The sequence below is a fragment of the Haliaeetus leucocephalus genome, unplaced genomic scaffold (genome assembly GCF_000737465.1).
Source record: "Haliaeetus leucocephalus isolate CR32 unplaced genomic scaffold, Haliaeetus_leucocephalus-4.0 Scaffold657, whole genome shotgun sequence".
NCBI classification, from domain to species: Eukaryota; Metazoa; Chordata; class Aves; order Accipitriformes; family Accipitridae; genus Haliaeetus; species Haliaeetus leucocephalus.
The window spans coordinates 1,295,372-1,315,311 of NW_010973093.1; the positions used below are offsets into that span (position 1 = coordinate 1,295,372).

Sequence of the window (19,940 nt, forward strand, 5' to 3'; positions counted from 1 at the left end):
GCCGGAGCCGCAGCGAGCGGCCGCGGGCTCCCAGCCGACCCGGAGGAGGTGAAGGGCGCCCGGCTGTCGTGCATCCTCCACCCCCCCAACCCCGCTCTCCCACCGTGTAACCCCGGCCGGCTCTCCGTGCGCCCCGGCGGGTCCCCCTGCACACTCTCCGTTGCACCCCTTTTCCCGTGCATCTCAGGTACGCTCCCTGCTGCACTCTCCGTGCACCCCCTTTTCCTTTGCATCCCCGCTGTGCTCCCCGCTGACCTCTCCGTGCACCCCCTTTTCCTTTGCATCCCCGCTGTGCTCCCCGCTGACCTCTCCGTGCACCCCTTTTCCCGTGCAATCCCTGGTATACCCCCCATTGCTCTCTCCGTGCACCCCCTTTCCCGTGCATCCCCACCGCGCTCTCCGTGCACCCCCTGCCTGCCACCCCAGTGCGTTCTCCACACACACTCCCCCCGTCCATCCCCGCTGCACGCTCCGTGCACTCCCGGCCATGAACAGCTCAGCGGTGGGCTCCGAGGCGGGCTGGCAGCCTGAATCGGTCATCATCCCACTGGTGTACCTCATCATCTTCCTCATGGGCACGGTGGGCAACTGCCTGGTCCTGGCCGTGCTGCTACGGAACGGGCAGGTGAAGAACACCACCAACCTCTTCATCCTCAATCTGGGGGTGGCCGACCTCTGCTTCATCCTCTTCTGCGTCCCCTTCCAAGCCACCATCTACACCCTGGAGGGCTGGGTGTTCGGGCCCTTCATGTGCAAGGCCGTCCACTTCTTCATCTACCTCACCATGTATGCCAGCAGCTTCACCCTGACCACCGTCTCCCTCGACAGGTAGGAAAGGGGAGGGGGGGCTGAGGTTCCCCCTTCTCTGGATTCCCCCCCCCCCAGGAAGGAGAGGGGACAGAATCCCCTGGAGCGAAGTCCTGATGGCTGCAACCTCCCAGGACTCCTGGGGGAATTCAGGAGCATTTCGCAGTTCCCCTGTGCAAGGAAACGCAACCACCAAGGATAGGGTCCAGTAGAGAGAGTTGGATTGGGACCCCTGTCCCCAGTGCCCAGCTGGAGGAAGCTTTCAGACCCTGAAGCTGTAGGACTGGTCTGCAGGCTCTGGCAGCTGAAGGGGGGATAGAAAACCAGAGAGACAAAAAGCTCCGTCCCTGCACTCCCCTGGCTCTTCCTGGGATACGTGGAGAGAGCCCCTACCCTCCCAAGAGCCCACGGCAAAGCAGGCAAACCTCAAGGAGGAGAAAGACACTGGGATGTTTGAGCTGGGACACTGCTTTTCCCACCCTCCCCTTTTATTACCAAAAAGCCCCTTTCTGTCCCAGTGCTGTCCCTTGTCCTAGTCACTGTCCCAGCCTGGCCCAGGGTGGGTTTTAGCTGGGAAGCTACGTAAAAGGCAGCCTGTTGCTCCTGCCTGCGCTTTACCCCATGCTAGCTCAGCCCCTGCCTCTGCAAGGGCTGGTGAGTTACTAACCCACAGCAAGCGAGAGGCAGGGAGCTCCTAGTGCTGCTCTGCTCAGTATCCAAAACCTGAGATGGGATGTGGAAAGTCCCTGTGAAAGTCACCTGGGAAAGAGCTGTGGCAGCCCCAGAGCAGGGCTGGATGTGTCTTGCCATCCCAGCATGGCACTGTGCTGGCTGCTGGGACAGGTTCCCCCCCCCGCCCCAGCCCCCCGGGAGGTAAAACACAGCCAGGGTCTGCCTCTCCTTCTGCATCCCACAGAACTGGGAGGAACAAAGGTGTCAAGCAAGAGGGAGCTTGCACAAGCCCCCAGATTTCGTCGTGATTAAGGAACGCTAATTACAGAACTGAAAATGGGTGACACGCTGTCACATGTGCCAGCACGAGCAACACGGTGTCTGGGGATCCTGGGGACTTGCTCCTGCCTTCATATCCTCACTGCTGCTGTCGCTTGTGCCAGACAGACTGATGATCAAGTGAGGAGCTGCTGGATTAGGGAGAGGGACAGAAGGGGACCATCCCCATCTTCCCCACAAGCACTGCTGGGAGCAGAGAGGGTGTCAGGACAGGGTCAGGGGAGAGGATCTTCCTCACCCCACTATGATGCACAGGGATCCTGAGAAGCACCAGGGAGTCAGGTGTGCAACTAATTGCCCTGGAAAGCTCAGATCCATCACTTTTGCCCTTTCTCCAGTCTGCTCTTGGAGCAGCTCTCTGTGCCCTCACCAGGACTGCGGTCATGTCCCTTTCCCTTTCTTGTGCAGGTATTTGGCCATACGATACCCCCTGCACTCGAGGGAGCTGAGGACACCCAGGAATGCCCTCATGGCCATTTGCTTCATCTGGGGCCTTTCCTTCATCTTTTCAAGCCCTTACCTCAGTTACTACCAGGAATTCCAGTTGGCCAACCTGACTGTCTGCCACCCCATATGGGAGATCTCCCAGCGCAAGGTCATGGACATCTGCACCTTCATCTTCAGCTACATCATCCCAGTGCTGATCCTGAGCCTCACTTATGTGCGGACTATTCACTACCTGTGGAGGTCCGTGGACCCTCTCCAAGACATGTCAGAGTCCAAAGTGGCCAAGCGGAAGGTCACCAGGATGATCATCATTGTAGCCGTCCTATTCTGCCTCTGTTGGCTGCCCCATCACCTGCTCATCCTCTGCGTCTGGTTCGGGTACTTCCCCCTCAATCATGCTACATACGTGCTCCGCATCCTCTCGCATCTCATCTCCTATGCCAACTCCTGCGTGAACCCCATTGTCTACGCTCTGGTCTCCAAACACTTCCGCAAGGGCTTCAAGAAGATCTTCAGCTGCCTCTTGCACAAGAGGGCAGCCAACAAGGTGCATGTGGCCCAGGTGACAAACACTGTCAGCACGCTGGAGGCTGAGCTCAGTGAGGTGACCCACATCAGCGAAGCCCTGCCGAGGTGCTTTTCCGTCCGCTGCAAGGTCCCAGCCCAGCCCTGGGAGGAGGCAGAGCTGGTGGGACACCAGCAGAAGGCAGATGGCTCCTTCATCACCTTCAAAGTCACCTAGCAGAGCTTCTTCCTATCCCACGGCTTTGCGGTCTCCTGCAGCATTGCAGGCCTGGGGATGGGATACATTTTGGGTTGAAATGCGTCAAATCGTACCCATTTTCATTCAAACGCACCCAGATATCATAACTGTTAAAGCGATGCTGCTGACTACAGACTCAGCCAAGCAACTGACCGTGGATCCAACAGCAGGATTTGCTTCCACCAAGCACTTGCTGAGAGCAGAGAGACCAAACCCCCAAATGAACTCTCATGTGTAATCACCTGTTCCTCTGTCAGGGATGAACTTACACCCTGTTGCATCTACACCTGGAGCCTATGGAAAGCTCTGGTCCCTCCAACCAATGCAGTGTCTGGCTGGAGTTAGCAGGGTGCACTTTTAGGGACATTTGGGAAGTCTTGGTTTGTTTGTGTCCCAGTTCAGGAGCTGTGTCCCAGGGCAGCACTGTCCACAGCCACGTGGGCACAAACCCAGCTCAAGTAGGAAAATCTGGGAGAGAAGCATGGAAATCAGGAGACAAACCTTCCTCGTGCAGCTGGTGCTGGCTGGGCTTTCACGTCTCCCTGGGGCTCGTGGCTTGGAGGAGGTTTCCCCAAGATGGAGCACGGCTGGAAGCAGCAGCCGTAGCTCAAATGAGCATTGTACTCCAAGTATGGGACAGCTGAGGGCACGGGCCACTGCCCTGTGCTGCCTACCATGGCTCATCCCCACCATTTTGCTGCGTGCAAGGCTCTGCAGAGCATCTGGAGGTCACCAAGGACCAGCAGGGAGGGAGGCTGTTTGCAGGGGGAGCACAGCCATGGCCCCACAGGAGAGGTTGCGCTGCCAGGGGGAGCAGAGGAGGACATCAGTGGGTCAGCGCTGGGGGAGGATTTTAATGCTTTCAGACAGCTTGGGCATGGCTCAGCATCTCAGCCCAGGGGAGGTGGTTGTGAAGAAGCGCAAAGCAGGGCATGGGCACTGCTTTCCTGCAGCTGCGGTGTGGGGCTGGACAGCCAGGGCTGCGCAAGTGCTGGGGGGCCCCAGCCAGCTGGGGAAGCCTCAATAAAACCCTCTACCCTGCATCCCGTGTCCAGCTCCCTTGAGACACCCCACAGTCTGCACTGGAGGAGAGGCAGGTGCTGGAGGGGCAGTGGGACCCACTGGCCCAAGGGAAGTCACAGGCAGTGGGGGCAGAGGAGGGAGTGGGTTACATCCAAGCACATCCATTGGAGGGGGGGGCACCGTGGTGCGAGGAACGGCACTGCACTCCCCTTAATGCAGCTGTACCCTCGCACAAGAGGCTGACATGGCTCCTGCACCCCCGCTCAACGCTGCAAAGGCTCCACGAGCAGCTGAGCCCTGTGACTGCCAGCAGCTGAGGGCTTTATTTAAAGACCCACCGTTTTCGGTACCAGAAGAGCATCACTGGAATAGGATCAATTAACTCTTTTGAAAACCCTGTGGCAGAGCATAGCCAGAGGAGGCGGTGAAAGTGCACAGGAGCTGGGACAAGCTATCCTGAGCATCCCTGCAATTCCCAGGTCTTTACCCCAACAGCATCAAGCACCCGTGAAGATCAGGTCTCTATAAATTGTCATTAAAGGGGGTCTAAGTCTGTCTGCACAGATTTCCCTCCTTGTGAATCCCCATGGCAGAGCTCCCCAGGACTGGCACGCATTGTAGGAGACTATTTCTAGCTGGGACCCTGGCTCTCCCTGGGGGTCTGCTCCAGGGTCCGGGTCCTGATTCAGCCTTCCTCCACACTGTGCTGCCCTCCACCCATCCCCAGCTTGGCCTTTCTTCCTGGGAAGCTTTTGGCTGTAAAACATTTGTTTTCCTCTGCTGAGTGTTATTATAACCAGATCTTCCTGCCCCACACAGAGGGCCATAAATTGGCCACTGCCTCATATCAATAAGCATTATATTTAGTCTAGCCCTGCTCACGGCATAAGTTACAGAGAGCAAGCATATAAACAGCTCCATTACGTACATCTGCATTTATCTCACCTACTGAACCCTTCCCAGCCAGGAAAAACATTGAATCAGCCATGCCAACACAGCTAAAAGCCTTATCTTCCTCCCACCCTCATCCACCTCTGCTCGGAGAGCTGCAGGATCTGGCTCCAATGGATCCCCCCCACAGTGAGGGGTTCAACCCCCTCTCCTGGAGACAGTTATTACCTCGCCTTGGGGATGGAAATGTTGTCCCGCCATCTCTGCACTGCCCAAGGACAGTGGTCCCTGTGCTGGCATGGCTGGGGGTGCAGCGTCCCCTGTCCCTTTGTGCTATCACGGAAGGGACACTGACCCCCACCCACTTCCCTCCTTCTCGCCCGCCCCAGACCCAATTTCCCATCACACTCAGCTGCACCCACATATCTCAACCCGAGATGCTGCAGGACATCACAGTGCCAGTGCTGGGGCTGCACCACAGGAAGCCCCATGGGGTTGGTTCCTGCTTTAAAGCCCAGGTTGTTCCCTTTCATGCAGGGCTGAGTTCCCAGAAAGGACAGGAGTTGCTCCTGAGTTCATCTTTTTATAGCATTCACAAGAAAATAAAAATAAGCGGCTCACAGATGTACCAGCCAGCCAGCAAGCCTCAATCCATGCCCCATGCCCTCATGAGAGGCTCAAAATCCACAAAGAAAGAGCAAGCCTTTGCTTTGAGCCCTGTGGGGGGGGTGGATGGGGGGAGGAATCAGGCTGGTATCCAGCTATCTCATCTCACCATAGGGTGAGAGCTGGGGTGCTGGGGGGAAGAACCCAAGAGGAGGAGCAACCCCCCAGGGCTATATTGGGGCTGCTACTGCTCTTGCTACTGGTGCTCACTGTGACCCAGCACACAGCACCCGGCCCCGGGGGACCCATGGGGAGCAGGGCCAGGTGGAGGGGGACCAGCTGTGCCCCAAACTCTTCCCCAGCCCCAGGCAGGCTCCTGGTGCCACCCCCAAGCTGGCCGTGGGAAAAGCTGGGGCCACAGCAGGCTAGTGACCTCTCAAAGCCCCAGTGCCAAGCTGTGCCCAGGCTGGGAGATGACTCTGAGGCAGCAAGACTGGGTCTCTGGGGACTCACTTCTTGCAGCTATGTTGGATCCTTCGGCAGCAGCGTGGCCACCACAAAACAGCCGAAGAAGAGGGAGACAACTCTGATGGGTGGCTCTGACCCCGGGTGACAGCACTTAGGCTGAATCCTGCAGTCCCACCCTGGCAAAAACAGGCTCACAACCAGCAGGAGAAAAGTACTAAATTACTGTGGATTTGTAAACTCAGTTTGTTTCCCGAATATTTTGGCATTGCGTGGGAAAGAAGGCTCAAAATAGCGTTAGCAACTTAGAACCGTGACTATCAGCCAGAGGAGAAAAGGGTCACCTCTTCAAAACAGCTCATCAAAACCATACACATTGCAGCAACATTGCCACTTGATGCTCCCCCTTGCCACAGGTGGTTTCTTGGTTTGCAGCTTTAGGTCTTTTTGAGGAGCCCCAACATTACTGTAACACCAGCACAGCAAGCACCCTGGGACACAGGCACTCTCGTCCTATTGCAAGGCTCACATCCAGCCCTGGCAGAAATGGGTTTAGAAATAAATAATAATCAATGGGAAAAGGGCTGGGTTTTGCAAATCCCAGGGGTCAGGGTGCAGGCTGTGGGGCACTGGGCCAGCTTTGTGAACAAGCGGCTGACTGCTGCAGGTACAACACGGCTGGAGCATCCCACGGCCCATCTGTCACCCGTGTCAGATAGCAGCAGCCTGGACATTGGGAGAAGGTGCAAAGGACAAATAACTGTGTGCAAGAACAAACTAGCACCTATGCAACAGCCTGCTCTAAATTACACAGAAGCCACCTCCTGCACTGCCCCAGGGGACACTTAGTCCTGGGCATCCCCCTAAACACACCAGCTGTGCAGCCACCGCTGTAACCGATGGTCTGCCGGCATCTTCCCAAGCAAGGGCAAGGCAAGCGGGCACAATGAAAAGGATGTAACACGATAATGAAGTAAAGCCTTTGCCAAAGCTTGGCAAAGCTGATCCCTCAAAGGAGAGGCTTGGGAACTGTCTTTAGCTGGAGAGACACAAAAGCAGTGCTGTGATGCTGCAGTCAAACACACAGAATCAGTAGGAGTGTGTAAGTGGACATGCAAAAAAACTTAGCAAATGAAAGACAAGCAATTTTTTTTAAGCATCACAAGAAATAATTTTGTGTGAACGAGTGGTTTGCAGAGACTTCCAGCACATCCACTGATTACTTTTAACGCAACCCCCCCCGAAAACTAACTTCACTGTCTCGTTGCTGCCTGGTTCCCTCTCGCTGGCGAGTGCCAGACAGGCAGTAGCGGAGTTGGGAACTGCGCTCCGGAGACACAACAGGTCCTTGGGGACTGAACAAGTCCTTGGGGACTGAGACCCCAAGAGGGTCTGTAAGGCAGAGCTGGGGAGGACGTCACTGCCCTCCACCCACAGACAGACGTTTCCTCGTGTGCTGCACATGCTGGGGCTCAGCAGGGTCCAGGCACCGAATGGGGATGGCTTAAGAGAACAGTAGAAAACCAGCATGCAAAGGAAGGAGTTCAGAAGCACAGCTCCGGTCTGCGCAAAGCTGCCCCCAGCCTTTCCAGCAGCCTCCCAAGCCCGTGGCTGAGCCCTGCCCTAACCAATTAACTGCTATAGAGCTGCCCAGCCACCCCCAGGACCACTTTGAAGACACATCCCAGGACACCCCTAACTCAGCTCCCAGCCCAAAGCATCGCTGAGTCCCCTCTTCCTGGACTGTGGACACCACCGACACTGGCTCGTTTCTGGTCACTGTTCAGCAACAAGATCACAGAGGGGGATGGCAGGCTCGGGACAGGCTCTGCGCAGCACTAGCCTGGGGGGCTGCACCTCACTCCTGCCTCCAGCACCCCTGAATCCCTTCTGACTCGCCCCACAGCTCACATGGCTGCTCTCACCCTCACGCAGGAGCAGCAAGGTGCTTTGCAATGATTAGACAGCAAAGTCCAGGCTTTCACAGGTCTCCGCGGTTTGACACATCCAACCTGCCCTCCTTGTTTTATGGATCCTCATCCATCCATTTGTATGTACTTATCTGTAGGCAGTGAGAGTGAAGCCTGGGCCAGCTGCTGGACCGTTACGCCACTTACAGGATACTGCAGAAATAGAAAAAAGCACCCTCCAGCTTATTTGCCATCGCCTCTGCTTGTCTGAGGATGAAACCATTGCCCTCCCATCCGGCCCATGCCTTGATGAGCCCTTCAAGGGCAAGCACGAGGTTTTGCTGCCAACACAAAACCACAGTGGGAAGCAACTTTGCACCCCAAATAACAGAGCATATCAGGCCCAGATGAAAAAGACAAGAGCATCATAACCTGCTGCCACTCAGCACCCTCCCAGCTGAGTGGGGATAGGCCCTGGTCTGTCCCCTTGGCAGGTTTTATCTTAAATGAACACCACTGCAAGTCCCCATGTTCCAGTTAGAGTTTAATAAAAGCAGATTCAACTGGAAGCGGAAAATAAATAGGCTAAACTCAGCTCCCATGAAGCCCAATGATGAGCAAGGAAACAAGGGGCACTTGGCTGAAACCTCAGGTTAGCACAAGCTTTCCAGCACACAGATTTATCACTGGGGTTGAAGAAATTGTTTTGGTTTGTGGTTTTGTTTTGTTTTCAAACACTTACTCTGCCAAATTTGCTCCCCAGTATGATGAGGCAGCCAAGGGGGGTGGGGACTGAGGCTTCTGAGCCTCCCACCCTTGTCCCTGCTGCACACAGCTCCCAGCTGCAAACTGCACCAGTAGCAGCCCTGGGTGGCTGCAGGGACGCCAGAGCCGGTCCCCATCCCAGCAGGGTTTGACAAACCCCTTTTGCTGCCCCAAAATAACAATTGGTGCCAAGGAAGCCACGAGAGTAGGTTGCACACCCAGACCCTGGCACATCCCCCCAGGCTGACCCACGGCAGCAAAAAAAACCAACAGAGAACCGGGGCTCCAGCTCCAAAACCCTGGGAATCAGAGTCACGTCCCCCAGCCTGTCCCCATCTGTGTGAGGGGATTCACCGACAGCCAGAGCAAAATGGGAGGAGAGTGGAGAGCATTAAACCCCGCAGGAGCCTTGGAGGAAGCAAAGGGGAGGCAGAGGGGGTTCAGCCCCGGTGCCGTGGGCAGCCCCAAGTCAGGCCCTTGGCCCCTTCCCTCAGTCTGAGCATTGCTCAGCTCCACGCTCAACTCTTAGCGGGGGCCGTGAAGTGCTCAGCTATAAGAATGTCTGGGACAGTGCTGGCTGCCATAAGCGCTCTTAATTAACGTGTTGCAAAGACATTCCTTACCATAAAAAGGCAAAGAGCACGCGTAGACATTCCCCCAAGGAAGGGGTAGCTCTGGCCGAAGCGTGCTGCTGCTCCCAAAGCAGGTCTGGCTGCTGCAGTGGCTGCTTGGCGAGACTGAGAGCCCATCCACCTCCCCACGGTCATTGCCTGCGCAGGGGAGAGGCAGGTGGTGTGGGAATGGTTAGAGCCAGGGTGAGTGGGAGGCTGGATTTAGGAAACAGGGACCAGGTGGCTTTGCTTTCCCTTTAGTTCAGGGAAAATGAGGGTCTTGGACTCCCACCTAAGAGCCATACACCTGGGAGCAGCAGAAGTTACCTCTTCCCCTGTGTACTCACCACCTCCAGCTCCTCCTTGCTGTGGCACAGCTGCCACCAAGCTAGGCTCTCAGCCTCCAGCAGCCTCTTAGCCCCCTTCCTTCCTCCAGCTGTGGCCAGGGCATCCCTGGGGTAGAAAACAATGCAGCCAACTTGTGGTGCTGGTAACAGAGAGACCAGGAGGGAGTGGGACATTTTGCATCCCATCTCTGACTGCATCTCCCCACCTGTGAGCTGAGCTGGACCAGCTCCTCACCAGCCCAAGACTGGTACAGCTTTCCTGTGGGAATGGGCTGACAGCAAAGGCCAGAAACCCCTCTTTCAGTGTAGGCCATGCAGATGCACTCCCAGAGCCTCTGGAGAATGGGATGTGGCCCCATCCCAGACTCTAAAGGATGTCATGTATTTTCTTTGGGCTCTGGTTAGCTACAAGAGCATCAGCACAGGGAGGATACCAGCACACTGAAGCTCAGACGCTCCAGAAATGCTGCAGGCAAAGTTCCCCCCTTCCCTCCCCTGGCTTTGCCTGCAACCATTCCAGGTGAATCTCCTGTCCTGGAATTAGCTGCAATAAAACACATTTTACAGAGCTAGCCTGCGCACATCAACAAATTCCATCCGCTCTCCTGGAGAAAGAAATTCAGATCAGACCACTGTGGCAGCAGAAACAGATCCAGAAAAATGGAATCCAGCTCCTTCTGGTGAATGTCAGCATAAGTATCCAGCAGGCTTGACACTGTACATAATGCAAGCCAGCAGCACTTTGCTTATGCTTAAAAACACTCTGTCCGGTGCCTGCCAGCCTTCAGAGGCTCTTGGAGTTGGCAGAAGAAAAAACAGCTAGCACCGAAGTCTTGTGTTTCATCAAGCACTTGAGATCTGAAAGCAGGAGGGAGGGTCCCTGCAGGGAGGGGTCTTGGGTCAGCACAGTAAGCCTGCATGGCCAGACACATGAAAAACAGCCAGGCAGGTGGGATCAAGATTTGAACCTGCACAGTGGTCCAGCTCTTGGCTGGACAAGCCTGTCAAATCTGCTGTTTTTCAGGCATTTGCCACACCACTGAGAACAGGCAGTGTTTCAGACCATGCTCAGGTCCAGGCTGAAGAGAAAGAGGTAGTCAGGGGTTCAGAAAGGCCAGGAGCTACCTGAAAAACAGCTGTCTGTGGAGGCAGCAGTCCAGGCAAGTGGTTGGGTCTGCCACAGTAGAACCTGCATTCTCATCTAGGCTCTAACATCCAACCCCTCTGCCCTCAGCCACTTGGCCTCTCTTACCCACTGGCATGGTAACTGCCTTGGGCGGACATTTCCCAGGATGAGCAACTCTGACTTCCCCAAGGAAACAGCCCGCCTCGTAGCTGTGACACCACACAGAGAAGTATCCCCTGCTAGGAAAGGGCAGGGTTGGTGGACGCACAACAGCAGAAGGGTTAAAACACACCTCTTCACCTTTCTGCCATCTGTTCTCACTCCCCATTTCATGCTGAGGTCTGCCTTGCCCCTCTCCACCTTCCCGTGCTCTGTTTGCAGTGCCCCGGACCGGACAGTGACACAAGGGCTCTTCTGCTGCTGGGCTAATTAGACACCAGTATACATTCACTCCTGTAAACACAGGCTCAGGTGAATAATAGATTTGCTCCAAATTGCAAAGTAGCAGCTATTGTGAGTGCTCCTAGCTCTATGGAAACCCTGTATTTCAAGTGTTACCATGGGCAAATAATGGAGAAGATCCCACAATAGAGCAAGCAGCAGGAGTGAGTGAGGTGGGAGCAGCAGGCGCCTCCCAGAGACCATAGAAACAACATATGTGCTCCAAAGCTCTGAAAGGCCTTGGTGCAAAGATGGCGAGTCCGGCTCCTGTATCAAAGCCTGCCAGTATCACTCCAAGGCACATGGGAGAGTAGCACTTTTTCTCATGTGATGCCCATGGGTTAAACGCAGGGAAGAGACTTGGCTACTTACAGGGAAGAGATGCATCAGATTTAACAAGACAGGAGACAAAGAAAAACACAGATGGGAAGAAGGTGCTCTGCAGAAATCAGCATGGGAACACTTCTACACATGGCCTGCCTCAGATCAATGAGGAGCAGCTACCAGTCAGGACACGTTAGAGCTCCCTCTGGTTCTCACTGCTCTGTCATGACTCCTCCCTGCCATCACTCTGTTTACCATTGCCTCACGCAGGAGGGAGAACCTCTACTGCGACAGCTCATGAAACTTTGGGGTAAAACATCCCCTGTATGTAACTAGACTGCATGACTGCCAGGCACCACCATTGCCAGGCACTACCATACCACAGAATCAGCATCTCACCCCATCACTGAAGTAAAAAACAGTTAAGAGTAACAATGTGAAAGTGCTTTAGGATCCTACAGAACTGAGATTCCCAAAACCCATCAGGGAAGCAGGCAGCACCATTTGGAGCTTAAAGCCTCCTGCCCTAAACAGAAGGACAGTACCCACAAGATGTTTGGTGAGGTTTGGGGGTTTTTTTGGTTGGGATTTTTTGGGGGGTGGGTTTTATTTTTTTTGTTGTTTTTGTTGTTGTTGTTTGTTTTTTTACACACTCATCATGTCTGCTGTGCAAAGCATGAACATTTATACCCACGCCTGAAGATGCGCAAACATAAGATCCCACACAGCAGCGCAGTGGGCATCTAGAGCCTTTGCTCAGGATCCACAGAAGGCAAAAGACAGCCAGGAGGTAGTGTTTCCACAGGTTTATAAATCTCATAAATACAAGTATAACACCCTGCCCACCACAATGGGGCAGGGGAGAAGGGAAGGGAGTCCCAAAGGTTTCTGAAAGAGTGCTGACTTGTACTTTGCGGCTGGAGAACACATGACAGCTAGAGATTTATGCCGATGTGTCAAACAGCTTCTCAATCATCTCCCCCACTTGGTCGACCTGGTATTTGATGTACTTCTCAGGGTTCTTGGTGAAGGGCACGTTGCCATATCTGCAAAGGAAGACAACCGCCAGGTGGCAAACAACTGGAACACAGCAGAGAGACCCGCTGGCCCCCCCTCTGTCACAAATCAGCTCCACTCCAGCACATCCCACTTGAATCTGACAGGATATCTTGTAGGGAGCAAGTGACGTGATTACAACTGGTGTCCTGAGTTTTACATTAATAGCCCAGGGTGGCTCACAGCTTTGTGCTAGCTAGAACATCTGCACTCACCCTGACCAAGGAATCAGGGAGACAGCAGATGTTCGCAACTAGTAGAGTTCAGCTTGGGGATGTTTTAGTGTGCAAGGTAGAGAAGCTAAGAAAGGACAGTAAACAAGTGCCTCAGCTCAGGCTACCCTAGGCCCCAAAGACCTCAGTAAATCCAAAGAAAAGACGACAATGCTGCAAGAGGTCATCACCTGTTCAAGAAGGCACCATAGGTCTCTTTCACAATGGTTTTCTGTGCCCGTCGGATTTTGTCCCGTTGCTCCATGTCTGGGATTGCCCAGGCCTTCTGGATCTTACATAGCTCCTCCAGCCCATCATTAAAACCCTGTCCAAAGTAAAACTCAGTGAGTGTCCTGTCGGCAATCATGTCCCTATACCGAGTCTGATGTTCTTCCCCTCCACTGCTGATCACTGACAGGTCTCCTCCTTAGGCAGATCGTTGGTCTGACTGTCTGTCCCAATCAACTAGGGGATGTTCTTATGCCACCTAACACCTCCTTACCTTAAAGCGCTCCTTTATCATCTGCCTCTCCTTATCCTTGAGCTGCAACAAGGAGGGAAAGGATTTTATTTCATCTCCAGAAATAAATTTCCAACATCAGTGTTTGCCCACAACTCCCTATCCAACTTAAGTAATATCCTGCCTACATGGCTTGAATTCCCTCTCCTAAAGCAGGGAGGAAAGCAAGCTGCAGTGAGCAGCACACCCTACATTCAGCAATTGGCTTTCATCTGAAGTAGGTTTAACAAGGGTAATTTTCAGCCAGAACAGACATAAAAATAGACTTCTTTATGCTTCTAACCCTTTCTAAGGGAAGGTCTCAGGGTTTTGCAAATCCAAAATAGAAGCATCTGCTCAGGTGAAAATATAAGAACGGAGGCAGAGATTAAAAGACTCGTATGAATCTGGGGCAGGGGAGATTAGAAGGCAGTGCGGCTCACCATCTTGTCCCAGCCACAGTATTCACTCTGCAGAGCAATACTGGCATGAGATATAAAGAAGATTTCTGGGAATTTTTTAATGTGACATGGGAGAAGATGTTTCTGGCAGTTTCTATCATCTCAAAACCATCCTTGCCCATCCTCTCACCTTCACTCCTGGTTGAAAGACAGGCAGGTTTCTCTCCAAGATATAATCTGTCACCTTCAACCAGCTGCATGTGAAATGAGATAGGAAAGAGGCAAAGAAGAGTTACTCATGCCTCACCAGAACATCTTTGTCTTCACCCATGACCCAAAGGCCACCCCAGACAATATACACCCCAAAACTTTCCACAGTGACCCCTTCCCAAGTTAAGATTAATTGCTTGGAAACCAAAATACTTGGCTTTGGTTTTAGACAAGTTTCTGTTTTAGGCCAATCTCTCCCACTGCTCCAGCAGGACTAGCTCCCAAGGAGCTCTCAAACTGACAAAACTAAGGGAAGAGCAGAGTATGCCACCTGACCTGCGCTGGTAGGTCTGGATCTGCTGTTCAATGAGCTCCCGGTAAGACCTCTCGGCTGTCTTCTGTGTCACAGCTACCAACTGGATCAGCTCAGATCTGAAAGAACGGAAAACCTGAGGAAGCACCTGAGCCAGCTGCTCTCAGGGCTGCTAGCAGGATGGTAACCTTTCAAGCCCCTATCAGCAAGTTCTTTTCTGCCCTTTACAATAAAAGGGACCTTGAAATGCACAAATTGGGAGACAGAAGCTACTCCAAGTTACTTTCTAAAGCCATGTCCTCAGTCCTCCCAAGATCAAAGGACTCTCTACAACTTAAGGCATATCTGATGCTTTTATCTTCCACTCTCGTGTAATGCTATGTTTATAATAGTGCAAAGCTTTCAATAGGGCAGTTTCAAGAATGGAAGAAAGAGCAGAGATGAGACAGGCCAGCAAATAAACGCACTCAATGCAGAGCTCTGCTCCAAACCCATGCTTAGAATCAGCCTGGACTTCAGGGAGATTTACCCAGATACACACTTACTTTTCCAGAGATTTCAGAATATAGTTGTAGTTGTTGTGCAGAAAAATGGCACTCAAAGCTGGGTCTTCATAAACCTTGGATTTACTAAGAAGGTTAAGCTGCAAGTTGCCCAGCACTTTGCCTTGAAGAGGGAAAAAAAAGAGAACAAAATGTTTTTGCACTGAAACTTCTCATTACTGACAATCCAAACTGAGCGCTCTGTACTGTTGCTGTGAGCCCACAGCAAAGTGAATAGCACAGCCCCAACTGCACGTGCAGACAAGGGTACAATCACATGTACTGAACATTCCTACAAGCCTCACACAGATCTTTCCTCAGCAAGTCACCAAAACCTCTCTGCAAACTAGTGCCTTTGTTGCAACTGGCAATACAGTTGCATTCTACGTTCAGAATAAGTCCCAGGACCAGCATGGGCGATCAGACACAGCCTGACCATGACACAGGCTCAGATCTCAAAGAGGCTGAAGGACCTGATTCCCATTGTAACAGATCATCACGAGGTAGTACTGTGAACTCATCTCACTATCTTGCTGTTAAATGCAGGATTGAGATTTTACAGAGCCCCTTTGGCAGCTAGGAGCCTCTGTGGGGTTGAAGGTGCAAAGCACTGGGTGAGAATGGTTCAAGGCAACTGACGACAAAAGCTCTGCAGCACAGTGAGCTGCTGCATTGTGCTTTGTCCTGTCTAACTGTAACAGTTTGAAACTCCCAGTTTGACCCTTTTTTCCATCGCTCCGAGACTCAGCTCAAACATGGAAAGATCACATGGAGTAAGAGACACAGCCTGTGCTCTTCACCCAAGAACAAGCTAAGTGAAGGACAGCTGATGGGGCAGAAACGGGAAAACATGCAGAGTACTCACAGATGTAGGTGCTCAGCAGCCGCCTGCTGAACTCTGAACTGTAACTACTAGCTGAAGAGCTGGTCTCTGAAAAGAAAAGAGTCTTAGGCCAGTTAACATGCCATGGGGAAGGGGGGTATGCATGGTCAGCCTGCCTCTATTCAAACAAGCCTTGTCCCTGTTGCTATGGAATTAGCACAGAGTTCCCATCGACAGTGAAATTAGCTCCCTGCTTCAGTGCTGACTGTCAGCGGCTTAACCAGGGTGAGGGTGAAAGAGCTCTGCACCCCTCAATCCTTTTATCTGCATCAACTGCTGAGCACCCTGGCAGAAACCTCTCCTTTCCTTCCTAGGGCTCAGAAGACATCCTCTTGATCAGAAATAGAGTCATTATACACATCCTCCCCATCCTTTCCCCCACCACCTGAAAAGGGTTTGTAAGCACTAGAAATTGGCAATCAGAGAACAAATGAGCTGGAGCTGTTAACAGCAGGCACACAACAGTAATTTAAACAAGCAGAAGGGCTCTGGAAAGTTTCAGCCATCCCCATGGTTGCTGATAGAGCCTGCTTGGCTCTGTACAAGGGACTACACCGGCATGGAAGCCTGCCATTACAAGCAATGACTCTGGGCTGGCACATGTTCTTCTGTCTATGCATAAGAGATGGCTTTCTGCCCTCAAGGGCTCGTGGGCATGGGTCCCACAGGACATGTGGGGTAGCTATCTCCTCCTCCCCCCACCAGAGAGTTTGGCAGCCAGGCCTAGCTCGGGTGGTCCAAGTTCATAAACACCCCATGGGAAAGGCCACAAGGCTCCTGTTGCTGGGAGTTGGACAATAAGGAGCCGAGTGCACATGGGATAAAGCATGATACCAGCTGGGCCAATTTGCTACCCGTGCCAAAGAGATTCAGCACCATGAGAGTGTCTTTAGCCTGTTTCACCTCATGTGGCATCCTTCATTGTCTGCTGGTGACAAGCCCCCTGTATTCTCTCCAGCCCACTGGCAAGAGTTACTTACCCTCCCCTTTTTCCCTTTTCAATTACGTGTTAATTTATTTACCACTCCTAGAGGATAAAGAATTAACATACATCACCAGAGTCCAAGGCAATATGAACAGGTACATGTGGGTAAGTCTGCTTACCTCTGGGATCTAAAGGAATATTGTATGTGTCCCCAAGAACTACAAAGATTAGGCAGAGCAGAGAGAAAAGGGGAGGGAGGAGAGAGAAAAAGAAACGCAAAGTGCAAAAAGACAGGTTAGAGACCACCATCCCTTTGAGAACAAAGCAGATATTAACACAGAGCAGCCACAGACAGCTACACAGGAGAGCAGGCAGGAGTCCCTCCAAGGCCACAAACAGAGTGGAGATCACAGAGGAAAGGCAGAGTGTAATCTCCTTCCCCTGCTAGAGACATTGTTTGTATTGTCATTGTTTGTATTTAGCAAGACACCTCATTCCAAATCAGTTCAAACCCACTTTCAAGGCAAAGGAAATCTTCTCCTCGCGCCATCAGCAGTTTACTGGTCCTTGAAATGAACTGCACAGCTCATATAACCTTCCCAAGAACCTGAGCAATGCCATCTCACCCTCACTCTGCACTTCAGCATCCCTGCATGGCTGTACAAGGCCCTACAGAGCCGTTCAGTGGGCAAGAGCAAGGGATTAACATCACTGCATTTAAATGATCAACTTTGCTTTTGCTACCACTTGAGGCAAACATTGCAGAAAAAACTGCATGTACTTCCCACCACTTGGGATCACTGTCGGAGTTATCTAACCCAACTTCAGACACCCACACCTGAGCTAGCAACTGGAAGCTGTCATTAGAGAGGAACCCTTGGGGGCAAGTCACCATCCCAAAGCAGATGCCTCTGCTCGCAGAAGCAACTCCCTCCTTAAACTCTACTGACATAATCACCTCTGATCTGATGATACTTGGTCTAGGGTGATGTCAGGTCCACAGCAGAAAGGGACCACAACTTCACCAACATTCACTAACCAGTGTCACTTAAAATGAGAACAGCTCTGCCCTGTGTGGGTGCCCTGCGTTGGGCCAGTCCTAGCTTTTGGAGCAAGCGACAGAGCTGTTTCTGCATGGAACAACACTGGCAGAAAGCATCTGGCAGCAGAGGGTCCCTAAGGCCTGACTGCAGACAGGGAGAACATGATTTACAGTACGTGGATTGTGGGTCATCTCATGCATGGTTCTTGAGGTACTACACATCAGCCCAAGTTACCAGATCTGTTACAATTACACCAACTTCAAGCTTTAATAATTGAACAGACTGCAAAGAGGCATTTTTTTCAAGCTGTCTTTACACAACAGGATCCCTCTCTACCTGATGGGACAACCAGCCACAATTAAAAAGGAAATGGCTTGCGTGTCATGGATATGGTCACATTTTGTTATATAGCCAATACAAAAAATAAAAAAGCCTATGCTACCTTTTGAATCAGCTCCCACAACAGATCTCTACTTAACAACATGTCAAGACTTTGAAACAACAGTGCTGACATCACCGTTCGGGGAAGGACATGGGAAACAGTTGGTTTCTCCAAGAAAAATCTCAGACCACCTCTTTGGCCAGGAGAGAGTGCCAAGGCATGGGAGGCTCTGAGCTTGCAAGTGGAGAGGGCACAAAGCAGTGGCTAGAGGAGATGTGGCAAGAAGCAGGGACATCCTAGCTTGAGTTAATTTAGAACTGGCAGAATTTTCCAAGCAAGAATTGCAGACAAAATTCTGGAGGCAGCTGTAAGCTTCCCCCTTCCCCTGCTCCTAATGGGCTCCCCAACCCTCTCCAAACACCAGTTAGTGGCCTGTGCCTTCTCAGGTCCCTGCACCCCCTGAATCTCCAGTTCTCCACCTCTCCAGTCTACTCTATTGCAACCTACTTGAAAGCATGAGCTCTGCCAAGGCCAAGGGCTCACTAGAGAGCTGGGAGCTGCTGCTCTGCACAGAACTAAGAATCACGTTCTAGCTGACACACAGCAGCATCCTGTTAGATGAGGCAGCAGCTCTCAGCTTTTGATCTGTGTATTTCTTTCTGGAATTAGTCTTTTTAGCATCCTGGAAAGCAGAACTAAAACTTGTCTTTCTGCTAGGGCACGTGGAATATGAATAGCTCAGGAGTCCCAGCTTGACCATGGCTAGATGCTGAGAATATCTTTGCTGCTGCTGTTATACTCTGACCAGAACACGTGGCAGAGAAAGGCAGCAATTCATCAACACACAGCCTACTAAAGCTAACTCAGCTGGACCAACGATCCTCACTCCAGTAGAGTCAGAAGACCAGCCCAGTGTCAGATTTGAAGCTAAATGACTAAGGCATCTTCTCTTGATACCACAGAGCCTACCAACAATAAACACCATCCCAAGAGTACCTAATAGGAGCAAGTGTGGAAGGCCAGCAGGGAAACTCTCTGCATCCCTTGAAGTTCTCCAGATAACCAACTACATGGTCATGGCAGATTGGAGGACAAGACAAACCACAGGGTGAAGGACAGGAGGAGAACAAGCTCACAGTGCATATTGAGGTTTGATCTTTTTAGGGAAGACGTCCAGACGATTTGGGGAAGAAACTTCCATGCCCAAACAAGCCCCATGCATGTATGTACCTTGCGATGCCAGCATGGCACCTGCTGTCTCCTGGAAATCCAACAGTTGCTGTAGGAAAAGGATAGCCTGCAAGCAAGGGAGGGAAGTCATGAGCAACTGACATTGTGTATCCTACACTTTGCTATTAAGGATCATGAAAGAGCACTTGTCCCCGCACACTTAAAAGCCTTCAAGAAACAAATCGCTACACTCCTTTGAGTTGCTGGGGTTTACCCACGCAGACACATCACAGCTTAGCAAGGGTAACTAGCTAATTTCCATATGGAAGCCAGTTAATTGCCCTTCCAATACCGAGACAGCTTAACTTAAGAAATTTCCCTACTGCTCTTTTTAAAACCTCTTCACAAAAACTGTTTTTCACAAAGGGTTGTTCAAATCATCATCACGCACATTGCTGGTGAGTTCGTGAACTGTCCCATCTTTTGGCATGTTATATTCTTTGTCCGGATCATTCTAAGAAGGCAAGACAGAGACATAAGGTAAGCATGTAAGGAAATTGAAGGCATCTACAATACAACCACTGCTGCAAGTAAGCTGTAGGCTTGTTTATCCAGCCTCTCTCAATATCCTCAGACCCAGCTCTTGCAGTGCCATCTCCTGGTGCTCAGAAACCACAGCTCCTATGCACCAGCAGCTCTAGAACCACAGGGGTTTGTTCAGCACGTGACCATCAAATGTTCAGCCAACCTACTGGGCAGTGTATTCA

General features: G+C 52.0%; 2 protein-coding genes across 12 annotated transcripts in view; one reads left to right on the plus strand and one right to left on the minus strand.

The window, feature by feature from the left end:
• Positions 1–479: 479 nt before the first annotated feature.
• Positions 480–3,316, plus strand: GALR2 (galanin receptor 2). Its single transcript, XM_010579355.1, has 2 exons — positions 480–828; positions 2,227–3,316. The coding sequence occupies exons 1-2, from the start codon at positions 488–490 to the stop codon at positions 3,005–3,007; spliced, it is 1,122 nt and encodes a 373-aa protein (XP_010577657.1). The 5' UTR covers positions 480–487; the 3' UTR covers positions 3,008–3,316.
• Positions 3,317–6,412: 3,096 nt separating this feature from the next.
• EXOC7 (exocyst complex component 7) overlaps positions 6,413–19,940 on the minus strand; it is a 29,224-nt gene continuing 15,696 nt past the window's right edge. For 5 of the 11 annotated variants that reach the window (XM_010579361.1, XM_010579360.1, XM_010579357.1 and 2 more), the window contains 9 exons: positions 19,625–19,687; positions 19,234–19,300; positions 15,636–15,701; positions 14,774–14,894; positions 14,252–14,347; positions 13,896–13,959; positions 13,308–13,349; positions 12,997–13,130; positions 12,329–12,583 (listed from right to left, as the gene is read on the minus strand). In XM_010579361.1, coding sequence (XP_010577663.1) covers positions 12,481–12,583; positions 12,997–13,130; positions 13,308–13,349; positions 13,896–13,959; positions 14,252–14,347; positions 14,774–14,894; positions 15,636–15,701; positions 19,234–19,300; positions 19,625–19,687 — 756 coding nt within the window. In that variant the 3' untranslated portion in view covers positions 12,329–12,480. Of the gene's footprint in view, positions 6,551–7,694; positions 8,137–9,646; positions 9,753–12,328; positions 12,584–12,996; positions 13,131–13,307; positions 13,350–13,895; positions 13,960–14,251; positions 14,348–14,773; positions 14,895–15,635; positions 15,702–16,757; positions 16,797–19,233; positions 19,301–19,624; positions 19,688–19,940 lie in introns of those variants that run through there. The other 6 variants (XM_010579364.1, XM_010579363.1, XR_775143.1 and 3 more) reach the window with 5 other exon arrangements.

Excerpts from the sequence above, each read along its gene's own strand:
- GALR2 (XM_010579355.1), top strand. The coding sequence starts at position 488 with ATGAACAGCTCAGCGGTGGGCTCCGAGGCGGGCTGGCAGCCTGAATCG. Across the intron at positions 829-2,226 it reads ACCACCGTCTCCCTCGACAG|GTATTTGGCCATACGATACC; the intron begins GTAGGAAAGGGG and ends TTTCTTGTGCAG.